Genomic DNA, 14,328 nt, shown 5'->3' on the forward strand with positions numbered 1-14,328 from the left:
ACCAGGCTGCCTCAGAGGCCTCGCAATAACGTCCTGTAGGTGCTGAAGGGAATGAAAAGAAAAAAAACCACAAAGCATCCTATGGCAAAATCCTTCTGCAGAGCTCACAGTGTCACAGCAAGCAAGAATCCGCCACAGAGCACCCAGGGCAGCAGCTGCGCTGCAGCAACTCCCACACCCGCCTCTACCTCCTCCCAGCGTGGAGCCCCTGGGGTTGTCCCCCAGCAAGCCCCAGGAAACACTCGCTTTGTGCTTTTTAGCTCGAAGGCTGCCTCAACAGACTTGGTGCTCCAGCAACAGCAGGTCTTGGCAAAGCCCAGGGACACAGGTCTCCCTGGCTCTCGGTTAAATGCTGACAGACGGGGAGGTCCTGTGGCTGCTACGCTGAGAGAAGTCTGGGTGGCAAAGAGCCTGTGCCCCTGCAGGGGTGGGAGTGGAGAGAAAGAGGGTGGCAGGTGAAAGCCCAGGCCTGGCAGCTCCCAGAGCAGTTTTGATTTGATTCCCCACTGCTGTCCCCACCCTGCTCGGCAGAAGCAGGTTTGGGAGGGTGCCACATGGCCAGAAGCACCAAGCCCAGGCCAGGCTGCCCTTACGAGCATCCTTCAAACCCACCCTGCAGAGTTCGCATCACAAAGCTCAGCGCAAGCTGAAAAAAGGCTCCTTTTTCCTGCACAGCAAAAAAAAAAAAAACAAACCCAAACACCCCACCGTTTCAGAACGAAAGCAGGAAATCCTTTTTGCCTTTATGCAAACAGACAAGCATTTACCCTGTGTTTGCTCTGCAGCTGTGTCCGCCTTCCCCCTCCCCAGCTTCCCCATTTTTCCCTGCCTGTTCTCCGCACGTTTCTCCTTCGCGGCTGCTGGAGCTTTTGTCCCCGGCAGGCAGCGAGTGTGAAAGGACCCGGTCCCCGAGCTTCCCATGCCACAGCCCCTCGCCAGCATCAGCATTTCCAGCCTGCAAGGTATGGGGCTGCCACTGGGGAGCTTTTAAAAACCAGTCTGGCACAAAGAACATGGAGCTCCTACCCCAGCAAGAGCTTTCCCCCCTCCCTGCCCGATGAATTTGCAAAGCCTCATGTAACCGCACAGCCTGCTTCTCTCATTTGTTTCATTATTTCTGCTTTCAATAATTTATAAACACAAGAACTGAGGCATCAATGGATAAGGGGAAAAGCAAAAAAAAAAAAAAAAAAAGAGCCCTGACTTGAAATAGAAAAGAACAACTGCCAGCCATTTTAGGAGTTTTAAAATCTCGCACAGAACAAGGCTGTCAGAGCTCAGACACAGCCTCACCAATGGCCGTTTCCAGGAGGGCTTTACTCTCTTCATACTGGAAGGAAGAGGCAGAAGCGTTGGGCTGTTTTTTGGTTTTTTCTACCTAATTAGAAAGGTTTTTTCAGCTTCCTGCCTGCAGGGGCAAGGGTCTACTCCACAGGGCCACAATTGACTTTTTTTCTGCTCCTCTTGCCATGACCCTTTTTCCTCCCAGTGGGGCAGGAGCAGAGAACCCCAGGATGGCAGCCAGCACCCTGGGGGCTGTTGTCTTACACCAGGTCTCACTCCTCCAGGGGACTGTGCTCTTCTTGCGGTTTAGAGGTGCATTTTCTGTTAACTCTTTCTAGCAGCAAGACAAGCTGCTGCTTTCTCTACGTCACAGGAACACCGACTCTAGATGAGGAATGATCTGCACCCTGGTAAGGACCAGCTACGCAGGCAGGTGAGCCAGGCTCAGGCTGATGTGTCCCTTTTTACAGCAGGCAGACAAACACGAGACAGCTACCGGCACCAGCGTCAGCACCTGTGCTCCCGCTGGGTCTGTGGCACTGTGAGCTGTCGCTCCATCCGGCTCTTCCAGCTCTCCAACTACAAGCACAGCAAATTATTCACTCGGGATTATTGTCTTGGGGAAGGAGAGACTTGCTTTCGACGGTATTTCTTGAGCAGCTGCGAGAAAAGCTTGAGAAGACACCACACGATGCCTGATACTCACTCCAGCAGCTCTTCAGGACAGGCTGGAGAATCCCCTCAGCTAGAGAGGGTAGTTCAAGATAGCCCAAGCGCTTCGACAGCGTGGTCAGCGCTGCTGCAGCTAAACTTGCCTGGGAGAAGGGATCAACAGCCTCGCGTCACTCCGGAACGTGGAGGACGCTGGCGGAGCTTGGCTGTCAGCCATTCACACCTCAGGGGCTGGTTTCTTCCCAGCCCACGTCACAGGGAAGGGACACCCTTCCCGCGACTGCCTGGGACTGTCCTGGACACAGAGGAGTGCTTTAATTCTACTACACACACGTTAGAGGCAACCATTCTCTAACAGCAAAACCTCGTTTTGCTTCTAGTCAGTCATGACCTGCCTACAAACAGGTGCATAATGAGGTCTGTCCCCTCCCCTGCTCCATCCCCCACATTTTATTAAATTAACTACACAAACTGTGTATACACAGACCAATAGCAACAGTCACCTTCGACAAGTTATTAGGCGTAAAGCTCGTTCTCTTTCTTCTCTGGGAAAGGTGAAGCCTGCTCCATCACCCTGACGAGACCCACATCACTCCCCCTGCTATTCAAGGAAATAAAAAAAACCCAAACAAACCACAGTTCACTTAGTTATTGACCAATACTAAAATACATTTTAAGAGATGAATGATGGGGATCCTCAGCAAAAATCTACCCGAGTCCAGGGTCCTGCTTCCTGTTCAATCTAGGCCAGACCCCTTTCTCTAGACTGCTATCTCATCCTTTTGACTTCATTTAGACCTTCCCTGTCTATACTATGCACTAAGAAAGGATCGTGGTTTAGTCAGGAAAAGCACTCTCAGGGCATGATCCTGCTGCCTCTGATCCTTAGCTCTGTACAAGACACTTGGCCACTCTCCACTTGTGCTTGCCTCAATTATTCAGGTTTTCCCCTACGCAAATACATCTGCTCAGATAAATAATTGAACTGAACAAGAGAAACCATCGCTAACACCTACAATCTCTAGCAATTAAGACCAGGAAATCAGACAGACAAAAGCTAATAACCACCAAGAGAAGTGCCTCGATCCCAAGCTTTTTTTCTTCCGTGCAATGTGAGCGCAACCAAGTCGAACTTCAGTCAGCCCCACTGCGAGAGGGTTAAGCCAGATGAAATTCCAAGGTCCCTTCCAAATAATATTACTCCACAAAGTACCCTTGCAAGCAACAACTCGGAAGATGCACACCACCTCCGTGAGGTTTTTAGGAGCTTTTATAAAAGGCAGAGGCCACGGTTTTTAAATAAAAGTTTAATTCCTTCATCAGGTCTTAAGTTTAAACACAAATGCTGCTGAAAATCCTCACACTGCTGCTCCGATGTCCCGGCTCTGGGGTCTCAGGGCATCAGCAGTGCAAGAGGCTTCAATACAGGAGGCAGGAATCAGACTCTTGGTAGAGCTCAGTGCAGGATGCAAAGCAAAGAAGCACGAGACACACAACTTTCCAGACAAACACCAGTTCCTATACAAAAAGAAAAACCCCGCGCCGTTAACAGAACTGTTAAAGTTGCCACAGGACAGAGTTCTAGGAAGGGAGAGAAGCCTCCAGTGAAAGGCACAGCTAAAGAAGTACTTGCCTAGATCTTGATCAAGTCTTGCAGTTAGTTCCACTCACACCCCAGCCCCATGCCTCTCAAGAGCCATGCTGGTTACTCTAGCAAGTGATTTCAAGTTCCTTACTGTCCCTTTTTCCCTTCCTCCAGCTCAAAAAAATAAAAAAAAATTAAAAAAGAGGAGTGCTTGTAAAAAACGGAGCATAAAACAGCTTGGTCTATAACCCCTACGAGTCCAGGAGATACGATTGTCTGGTACAGTTACTAACTATTCAAGTTTCAGATGATACTTATTACATCTGGGAGCCTCAGCCAGCTCTAGATTTGGTTATTTTCTTTCAGGCACTTTGCTGCCCGTCAGGTTGGTGTTAAAAATACGTTGTTTTTTTTTCTCCCAGTACCACATAGCACCAGCCTCTTTAACCCATTGTTGTAAGCACTCGTTAACAGCATCAGACCCACTCCAAGAGCTTCTTCAGGTTTTGTAGTCCTGCAACCTCCTACGCTCCTTGCTTTCAAGGAGCAATACCTTCAAGGTGAGGCAAACAATGACCAGAACGAGCCACCAGAATGTGTCAGTAACTTACAGGACAACAGGATTGCAGGCAATAAGAGGCTAAGACAGCTGGACACAAAAGCTGTTGTGTATTAGGTCACCCCAGCGTCTGAGCAGGCACTTGCTCGATGCAAAAGCCAAGCTACTACAGGATAAAGAGGCTCAGTTTACTAGTGTACTGGTAAAAAAAAAGAAAAAAGGATCAAGGGTTTGCACAGCAAGTCAAGGTGCAGCTGTAGTACAAGACAGCAGTGCTCTAACCACCAGAGAGGCCAAGAGTAAGCTGCAAAATTGCGGAAGGGGTTTTAGCCTGCGCTAGAAACTAAAAGCACGCAACCACGAGTCCTCTATACGTAAGGAGAAGAATGCTTGTCCAGGGTGCACCTTCACCACGCGGCTGAGACAGCAAGGCAGGGCCACACAGACTACGCTCTCGCCTTCACTTTGCTGTGCAGCAGCGCTGAAGAGCATTTAATTTCATCAATAATGACGGTGAGTTCAAGTTTGCAAGCTACGCGATTCTCCTTTTGTGGAAGCTGTAGCAGAAACAACCTCCCAGGTGTCCCCCAGGGCTTCACCTTGGGTCAAGCTTGGCCAAGAACCAAGCCTTTCCCCACTGCTCTTCAAGGGCTCCTGTCATGTCTAGAGTGACAAGCCAGCCAGCAGTCTCTCAGGCTCTTGCTGAAGATCCAGATCAACGTGTCCTAGGGAGCTCTACTTCCCAAACAATTTAGGGTGCGCATGCCAGATCATCTAACCCTGCCCACAGACAAATCCTCTCCTCCCCCCTCCACCCCTCCCCCCCAAAAAAAACCCCAACCAACAAAACAAACTGTGGCATTTAGCCATGTGTCAGTCCCGCTCTCCACAGATCTGCGGAATTGGGTCATTACTACTGATGAGCCCCAATTCATGGGGTTGCTGGTGGAGTTGGAGTGTTACAGAGATGAGTTTACACCCCCCCCAGCCTCCCAGTGTTGGGATCAGAGCCAGTAAGCCCGGCTTAAGCAGGAGGAGCTGTGGAGAACTGCACTGGAACAAGCAGAGTCTTCTACTGAACTTTACAACAAGCTGAACAACTTTTGGTTTTAAAAAAAGCCATACAAGCAGCAGCTGACATCTGTTGTTATAAAGGGACATGGCTGAATAGGTAGGAGACAGATTCCCCATTATGAGTCCTCCTGATGGCCTCCGCAAGGATCATCGAGATGTCAATCACCTAGAGGGGAAGAACAACACATCAACATCACTGAGAAAAATACCAGCTGTTATTCCAGACTCCGTCCAAATCAGGAAGAACTTGAAGAGTAAAGCCATCACCCAGATTTACAACATGCCATTACAGATGAAGAGAAATCGCTTTTACACAGGATTGGGATTTAATTACTTACCATTCTGAAGATATTCTACATAGAGCACTACAAGAATTTATTGGACTGTTGATCTCTGTCAGGATGACAGCCTTGCTGTCACCCTTCTCCACTGAGACTCCCCAAGTTCAGTCCGTCTACCCTAGGACTACCTTATTCATTTTGTATCTTGGTAGGTAGTTTCAGAAAGCAGCATCATGTTCACAGGAAACTAAGTGAAATCTGTATTTAATAATCCTTCTGGATAGCTTCTCAACACTGAGCATCAGATGTCAGCGTAAGAGTGAGGTGTTAAGTGAGAGCCTGAAAAACTACTCCACTGCAATCTTTGGCTACAGCTAATTACATACTCATTACCAGTTTAACATTTTGCCTGCACTAACTGTAGTGCAGAGCTCAGAAAGAAGTTGAAGCATTTGACATCTTGCAGATGTGCTCAGTCGCAGCAATACCATCAAGAAGTTAGCATTGAAAAAAAATAAATGCAATCTAAAAGCAGTCTGCAATTAGCTCATCATTTACATCCACAAGCAGCTTAAAATGCATTGCAGCTTCAACCAGTTGGGCTTCCTTTTCACCAGAATCCCAGTACTGGTGAGCCTGTTACACCTACAACACAGCACCAGCCATTCCAATACCATCGAGAAGTTAGCATTGAAAAAAAAAATAAATGCAATCTAAAAGCAGTCTGCAATTAGCTCATCATTTACATCCACAAGCAGCTTAAAATTCGTTGCAGCTTCAACCAGTTGGGCTTCCTTTTCACCAGAATCCCAGTACTGGTGAGCCTGTTACACCTACAACACAGCACCAGCCATTCCCTTTCCAGGAGTTCTCTAAACACCTGCATCTTGTAGATCTGTGCTATGAAGCTGCTATTTAGGAGGTCCATGGCTGTGCACATGCTATAGCAGCACCTGAAGCATCTGATGGACCTATTACACCCAAATGTTCAGGTAAAACTGCAACTTCCAGCTGCGCATTAGCAGAGGAAATCCTCAAGTTCTGCCTTGCTTAAGCTGTACAGCTGATTTTTTTTTTCTTCCTGGGAAGTCAACCTCAGCTTAGGAAACAGTGTCACGGCACTTTTCCTAAATGGAAAGCCCAAGACAAAGCAAGCATCAAGAGACCAACCTGTAGCTTGCATACGCATGGCAAAGCATCTTTGGTCATCTCTGGCAAACACCTGAGCACTGCACTGTGGAGCAGTGTGAACTGTCTTCAGTCAAACCAGCAAGACACATCCATGGGACAAGCCTGCACTCCCTCTCCAGCTCACTTGCACAACCAGCCATGAAGCATTCACCTTCCCTAGGCCAAGCTTGCTTTGTTTTATAAAAACGGATACTCTCTCACAAAGGGCTGGGCATTATGGGACACAAACATGACTGAAACTGGCATTAGGAACTTTAGAAAGTTCCTTTCTGCTTCGGTATCATCAGCCTCTCATTCCTCCAAAGGACACCATGATGAACTGTGTAAGTCGAGCTGGATTAGAAGTTCATTTTAGCAGTTTAACAGCTCTGCTGTCCCACAGCAACGGGAACAGGACAACTGGTCAACACGGCCATCGATTCCAGTACCAACGAAACTGCTGTGAGCACCAGACTCTTATAGGGCTTTCCCACCACCAGGATGACCAACAGAAGCAACGGAAGAGAAAGTAGATGCTCACCTGGATTTTAGGGCACTGCTTCATCTTGTCCTCCTGGGGTATTGTGTTTGTGACTACAACCGCCTCAAAGCAGGCATTGTTGATCCGAGAAATTGCTGGCCCAGAAAAGATCCCGTGAGTTAAGATGGCATAAACTTTGGTGGCTCCAGCTGACACAAGCCTACAAGGCAGGGAGGAAAAAAAGCAGAAGGATGAGAAATCCTTAGCAAGTATTAAATTGACATTAGTGCAGGGCACATGGTAAACATAAAAGAAGACAACACCATATGCTTAAGGGACAGGCTACCTTTGATTCCTCCCTCCAGCCCATTATTGATTTGGGGGGAAGAAAATGGTTTAATGACTGCCATAAAATCCATCACAGGTAAACTACACATTGGAAAAAGTGTTCTTCTTAGCAATGGGACATTTGAACTAAATCATATAATTCACCGTCAGAGATTTTTGCCAACACAAGGTAGCAGATATTTAGTACTGAGTGTTGCATATACTGGATTTTCTGGTGTAGAAAGCTTGAAAGATATCAAAGCTCGGTATAGTGGAGTATTTTAAAGACAAGCATTTTTCAAACAACAATTAAAAAAACCCAACATCACTGTGGTCTTCTAGCTATTCCAACCCTGAGAACACTAACTAGATTTTTTTACTCACAGATAGATAATTAAGAAACTGTTATTTTGTGAAACTTGACATGCAAATAATCCAATCAACTCATTACATCACACCCGCTAGCGATAAGTTTCTGATTTAGGAAGGAACCAGTCAGCCCTACTCACTTGTCTGCAGCATGACAGATGGTACCACATGTGTCTGCCATGTCATCTACCAGAATGGCCACTCTATCTTTCACATCACCCACCAGCACCATGCGATCCACTTCGTTGGCCTTCTTGCGCTCCTTGTGAATGAGGGCGAAGTCTACATTCAACCGATCTGCGATGGAGGTCACTCTGAAGGGAGAACAGTTCCCAAACAACACTTGGCACAAGTTTCAACCAAATCTCTTTTAAAACGGTTAAAACACAAGCCACCGCTGCAGTAGAAGCTGTCACCACCTCTGTTATTGCTCCCAAACAATTGGTAAAAAGACACTTCACCTTAAGTTTCCCTTCAAGCAGTTAAACTGCAATCTCTGATCTAATCACTCCCAGTGACAGCAACCAGATTAAGGCATCCTGACCATCGTATATTAATTTGCGTTTAAAGCTTAAAACAAAACTTCAACAGCAAGTTTGGCAAACCTGAAGCCATCAGAACGCTCGGGGAGTTGTAATTTTTGTAACGCTACACTGGAAAGTTGTGCTATGACGGGGATCTACTTGCACTCATACAAGCATTGGGTTGTCACACCAAATGTGCTGGCCCAAGGACAGTGGCAGCAGTACATACGCAAGAAATGCAAGCCCACCACCTCACACTTACTCTAGTTAACACGACCACAGAACAACCTTAGAGGGACCTAAACTTTTATATATATCAGTACCAATGAGTAGTAAAGAGTTTAAAAGCATTAAGAGCAAGAAGGAACAAAACACACATGCCCTAAGATATTCTACACTCGAGTATACTCCTGGCCTCAGCACATCAGGCACCACCCTGGGAATCCTACCCAAGACTGTTCAACTAAACTGTTTATTGAAGTATTTAGTTCTGTAGCATCTCCATAAAATATTGCACCAGCTAAAATGGGCACATTTCAATTTAAGTGGCTTTTGAAAAGGTTTGGTTTTTTTTTTCCCCAGGAATCAGATTACAGCTGGCTGACTTGGCATTTCATATGCTGCATTATGCAACAAGCTACAGAAGCAGCAGAATATATAAAAGGTCTCATTCAATACACGGGCCACAAAAAAGAGCTATTGGAAGACGCAGCAACCCGCAGCTGTAGTCTCTTGGCTGTTTGTAACAGCTTCGCCACTTTGAAGTACGCGAATCAGGTCAGCACACACCAACATTTTGGAGTGACAGTCCTGGATTAAAGAATACATCTGCATCCTCCTGCCATTCACATGTACCCTTACACAGAAGTACCAAGGCACAGCCTAGTTTTTCCTAACAAGCAGCTGGGAACTGCTTTCAAACTGGCATGTTCATCTGCAGAAAGATGGGAAACGGTCAGACTATCCAAGCTTTTTGGAAAGGAACCATCTCTCTTCCTTGCTCTATGGGAAGAGGAAGAGCAGCAACACACAATCCCAGCTAGATATTCAAACTCAGGGCAATTAAGAAAGAAAATGCCTTAATATTACAAAGAAAACTGTCTGGATACACATGTATCATTAACTGGCAGTGGTAACCTTGTCTTGGCACAGGGCTATGAGCTACACAATTCCCTCTTCCAATCTGCATAATTACACTTCTACAAAAGAAACACATGTTCTAGTCCAAGTGATGTAGTATTGGTGCGATTCCTACCTATGCAGCTGCAATTCTGTCAGCTAATTAATTCTCCATGTAGCCCAAGAAACCTGCTAAACATCCCTTAAGAAGAACATTTAACTCCTCTCGCTGCCACAGATGGCTGTAGAGAAGGCCAGGCTGGCAGAGGGAACACGTGTCTTAAGGGTAAGGCCACAAGCGCTGCTGGGAAGCGGATACAGAAGCTTCCCCGTGAAGGTAACTGTCTGACAGCTCACCTCTTGGCTCCACCAGCATCTGGTGAAACAATGGTGCAGTTCTTCCATTCTGCAATATTCTCTTTGATCCATTTAAGCACGGCGGGCTCAGCGTACAAGTTATCAACCGGGATATCGAAAAAACCCTGCAAGGGAGACAACAGGAACAGATACAGCTGAAGGTCACGTTCCAAAAACAGTTGGAAGAAGCCATCTATGTGATCAGGCACGCAGCCAGAACTTTCCAGCTTTCCTTTCTAACTTCCTTCAACATGAGGACAGTAGCCTTTGGGGTATGCACAGCAGTAACGTAAGAAGTTTCCAGAGCCAGAAATAGTTCAGCAGCGTAAACAACACTTCACATCTGACACCTTCACAATAAGGTAGTTCTCTCCTAAGGGGAGCAGCAAACCAGCCACAAACACATTTCCAGAGCAGCCCATTTACAAAGTCAATCTTTAAAGCTCGTTGTCTACACTGTTTGCATCTACAGGAAACTAAGGAAAATAGTTTGAGTAACATTTGTTTTTAAAACTAAGGCAGCTGGTTCTACAACTCTACACTGACCCAGCAGACTCAAAGGTCACCCATAAGTCAGAAGTTAACCCTGGACAGGGAGGTAACTGGCAGAAGAGCGGGGGCAGCTATTCAAGAGGACTGCTTCAAGGCATACAGGCAACAGATCCTTCCTACCATCGCTCCTTCTGTGCTCAGCAACGCAGTAACTCCAAGAACCAGGCTGAAACCAACCAGATGCTGACAGCTTATATACACAAACTCAATTATTCAGCTGAATCTCCCCAATGCTGCTGGTGAAAGGTCAGCCCTGCGGCACAAATCACAACTCCGAGCCTCTTGGGCAAGAGGGATACCCCTTCAGGCTCCATTCTTTTATTTCATGATCTTTCCAAACATTTTTTTTTTTCAGCTGTGCCCCCACAGGTATTTTTTTGTTTTCCTCATCTGAGACAAAGTATTTCTGGGCAAATTACACCAAAGTGTGAATGGCTGCATCCTCAACTGTGAAAAGAGCAGCCAGCCCATCTACTTCACCAGCCTGCAGACAGCCTGCCCTTCTGGATTCAAAGTGTTTGCAGCAATACAACAGGTATTCTCCCCTCTGCTGCACCCTCTCAGGTGTTTTCATGGTCTCAGAGCACTTGCTCAAGGTGGAAACAAAGATAACTGATAATTTAACAGCTTGCTGTCCTTCACCCTGGAACATGCTCTTGCCACTTCACTTACACAGCACTGACCAAGATTTTAGTTGCTCTGGGAGACTATTCTGTTCACTAAGCCAGCAAAAACCACGAATAATTTTGAATTCACCAGCAGCCTGGGAGAGAACCAAAGTCAACCTACGTAGAAGGGTGGCACTGAACGAATCCGAGCAGGATTGCCCATCCTGTCAGCAGCAAGCTGTCAGATCACCCGTCCTGGCACACTGAACCCTCACAAGCAGCTGTGCCAGCACATCTGGAGGCAGAGTTAACCCCAGGGCAGCAGTATTGCCAGCCACGGCGTCAAACAGCGCTGCTTGCTTCTCCCGGACAATTCAGTGAATATCAAAGCTCTACTGGATATTTGAGAGCATCTTGATAAAGCCATTCACCTCAAATTCCCCAAGGGACCAGTCAGGAATACACAGTGTCAGTGTGTGGCATTGAAACTGCACAGATCATTTTCTAGCCCAACATTCATTTAAGTGGGGCTCAATATGCTCAATCTGATCCAGAAGAGCTGTAATGTCATTTACAGATGAACCCATCTCCTCACCCTCTTCTGACTGATTCCACAAGTCACTTCCAGTCCCCTGTTCTGATCATCGCTGTGTCTCAAAACAGAAAAATAAATTATATTGCTGGAAAGCCTGCAAGGCAGTAAAGAGGCTCAGACTGGAGACGGTAAGTACTTTCCTGATTTGTAGCTCCTACCTGAATCTGAGATGCATGCAGGTCCATGGTGATTATATGATCTGCACCTGCTACAGACAGCATGTTTGCAACCAGCTTGGCAGAGATTGGAGCTCGACTCTAGTACAGGGGGAAAAAAAAAAACCCACCACAACAGTATTTAAAGCAAGTTCAACTCCTTCATCAAGATGTCAGTCTTCCACTTTTAGGCAATGATTCACAAGCAGTTACTAAAAGTAGGCACTCGTTAACATTACATCTTTTCATCAACTGGTGATTACAGCTTGGTGTATTTTCAAGAAGAGCTAGATCTTTTTGTAAAGACAAATTCACAGTCTGATGCCCTGAGGTTTAAAGAAATGAAAATCAAAGTTTTATCTCCTCCTCTGCACACACAACTTTCATCCCTGTCTAGCAGTCCAGATTTTCAAGGAACACATTCATCTTCCCAGCACCTTTTACCACATCCCTTACCTTGTCCTTTTTGTCCTGCCGAGCGTAAGGAAAGCAGGGTATGACAGCTGTGACTCTGCTGGCTGAGGCAATCTTACAGGCATTTATCATGATGAGGAGCTCCATCAGATTGTCATTGATTTCCCCGCAGCCGCTCTGCACGATGTAGACGTCCTCGCCACGGACACTCTCACCTATTTCCACGCTGGGAAAAAGAGACGAGGAAAGGAAAGTTGTATCCAAATACAAATTAAACCACAGTCGTTACGTATGCCTGCGGAGCAACCAAGGGATTACATTCCCAAGGGCCTGTGGGCGACAGTGTCACGTAATCAAGGGTGTTGAGCAGGAACACCGGTGCTTATTTACTCAGTAACTCTTTTACATCGCTCGCTGATCACATTTAATGGTTCAGCCAGTGAGGCTAAAAGCACTCAGCGTGTACTCTTGATCTCGACACAAGCTGAGCGTGTAAACACCCCGGAACGGGCCTTGTTGCCCTGGAATCAGCAGCACAATCACCTCAGCTAAACGAAGCAGCGAACAAAGGTAGAAAGGACGATGGCTAGCCAGCAGAGAAAGCCAAGGCAAACTTCTACCAGAAGCTAGGCTGCAGATGATTATTAGATTTAGAGCCTTAACAGTCATTCACTGGCTGGAACAGAGGAGACCTCCAGCATTTCACACTGGAAAAGTTTCTGGGTTTCATTTCCTGCTTGATACTGCAGGTATCAGGACACTTGCACCAGAGGCAGGGTTGGAAAGCAAGCAGTAGCCTCAGGTTTGAGGTTTCCCCAGGTGTAATGCTGCGTAAGGCCTTCCACAGGAAGAAATTAATTCATCATTAAATTACTACATCCTTCAAATATTTCAGTTTAGAGAAGCTCGCCATAGGTTTGGAAGCAACCAGAAGGCAGCCTGCTTAGGACAAAGCTCTTCCATGGCTTCTCCCTCCTCGCGCTGAAGATGCTCACCCACTCCGCACGCTGCTGCCACCTCAAACTTCAGGAACAAGCAGACAGGCAAACACCCAACCCACTCCTAACAGCTTCGTTTATAGAGCACCTCAGGGCAGATTTCCAACTTTCCTATTTTACTTTCCGATCTTCCTCCCCTCCTCTTCAACATGCTTTTGATGACCACTAGGAATTTATAATTTTACAGCTCAACATCCATCAGCAAAGTGCTGTCATCTCTGTTGCACGCTGACTCACCGCACACACCAGAGCTTCAGCCAGCGTGAGAACTTTCTGTGAGGGGTCCGAGTCAACAGCAGTTACCACACAGGTGTCATCTCCTACTGTACTAACACTCTAATACTAAGCTGATTCAAGGCATTTACTGTACGGAAGTATCAATGATGTATTCTGTTAAGACCATTTTACTTCTTCCAGGAAGCATCTGCTATCAGTTTATTAGGCTAAGATGTTTGTAAGGTCTTAAAGTCACATTACCTGCTGAGATAAGAACCCGCTGGCTAGCCAACTGGATGGATAAGAGCAGTTAATATTAAGAGCAACAGAAAACAGCGCAATGGCTGTAAGTCAGACTCTTTTTTACGACTCCCCTCTACAACTCTTTGTACCACCTCTGAAGTTTTCGGTTACAATCAATACCCACGTAATAGAAACGTAATATTCTGCATCACGTGAACATCCTGGACCCTCCTGGGAAAGCATCGTGTCCAGAAGAGAGGAGGGGGTCAGAGCAATCATTTAAGGTTCTTTGCACTGTATTTTGTGGTGTATGCATCCTTAGCGTGCTTCTCCATGTCAAGCTTTATGAGCTCTGATTTAAGTTTTTAGCTTTTTTTTTTTAAGCCTCTTCAGGTAGGATGGCAGTAAGACTTATAAAGCATAGAGACACAAAATGCAACAAATCTTAGATTTCAGAGCTTGGGGAACACAGACTGCAACTGCATCGCAGGCTGCAAGGCGGGGGCAGCCTCGGACCTTTCCTGAATAATTTTACCAACAAACACCTTTAAGGCCCCGAGGCTCTTCAGAGGAGTTTCAAGGCACCAGCTGCAGCCTAAGCACAAAACGGCCAAGCCTCAAGTTTAGTCTGAAGACCAAAGCCTGGAAGAGGCTCAGCAACGCGGCCCAAACCCCGGGAGGCGCGATCCCCACCGGCTTTCGGGGTGGCGGCGGGCGGGCAAGGTCCTTCTGACCGATTCTGCCG

General features: G+C 46.6%; 1 protein-coding gene across 1 annotated transcript; it reads right to left on the minus strand.

Annotated features, from left to right (window-relative positions):
• Nucleotides 1–4,945: 4,945 nt before the first annotated feature.
• Nucleotides 4,946–12,372, minus strand: LOC104268773 (ribose-phosphate pyrophosphokinase 1; the record flags this gene model as incomplete). Its single annotated transcript, XM_009869573.1, has 6 exons — nucleotides 4,946–5,340; nucleotides 7,167–7,326; nucleotides 7,943–8,116; nucleotides 9,803–9,927; nucleotides 11,716–11,814; nucleotides 12,169–12,372. Coding segments are annotated over 6 exons (855 nt in total), but the record flags the coding sequence as incomplete, so codon positions are not given.
• Between the last annotated feature and the right edge of the window lie 1,956 nt (nucleotides 12,373–14,328).

The sequence above is a fragment of the Apaloderma vittatum genome, unplaced genomic scaffold (genome assembly GCF_000703405.1).
Source record: "Apaloderma vittatum isolate BGI_N311 unplaced genomic scaffold, ASM70340v1 scaffold11675, whole genome shotgun sequence".
Taxonomy (NCBI): domain Eukaryota; kingdom Metazoa; phylum Chordata; class Aves; order Trogoniformes; family Trogonidae; genus Apaloderma; species Apaloderma vittatum.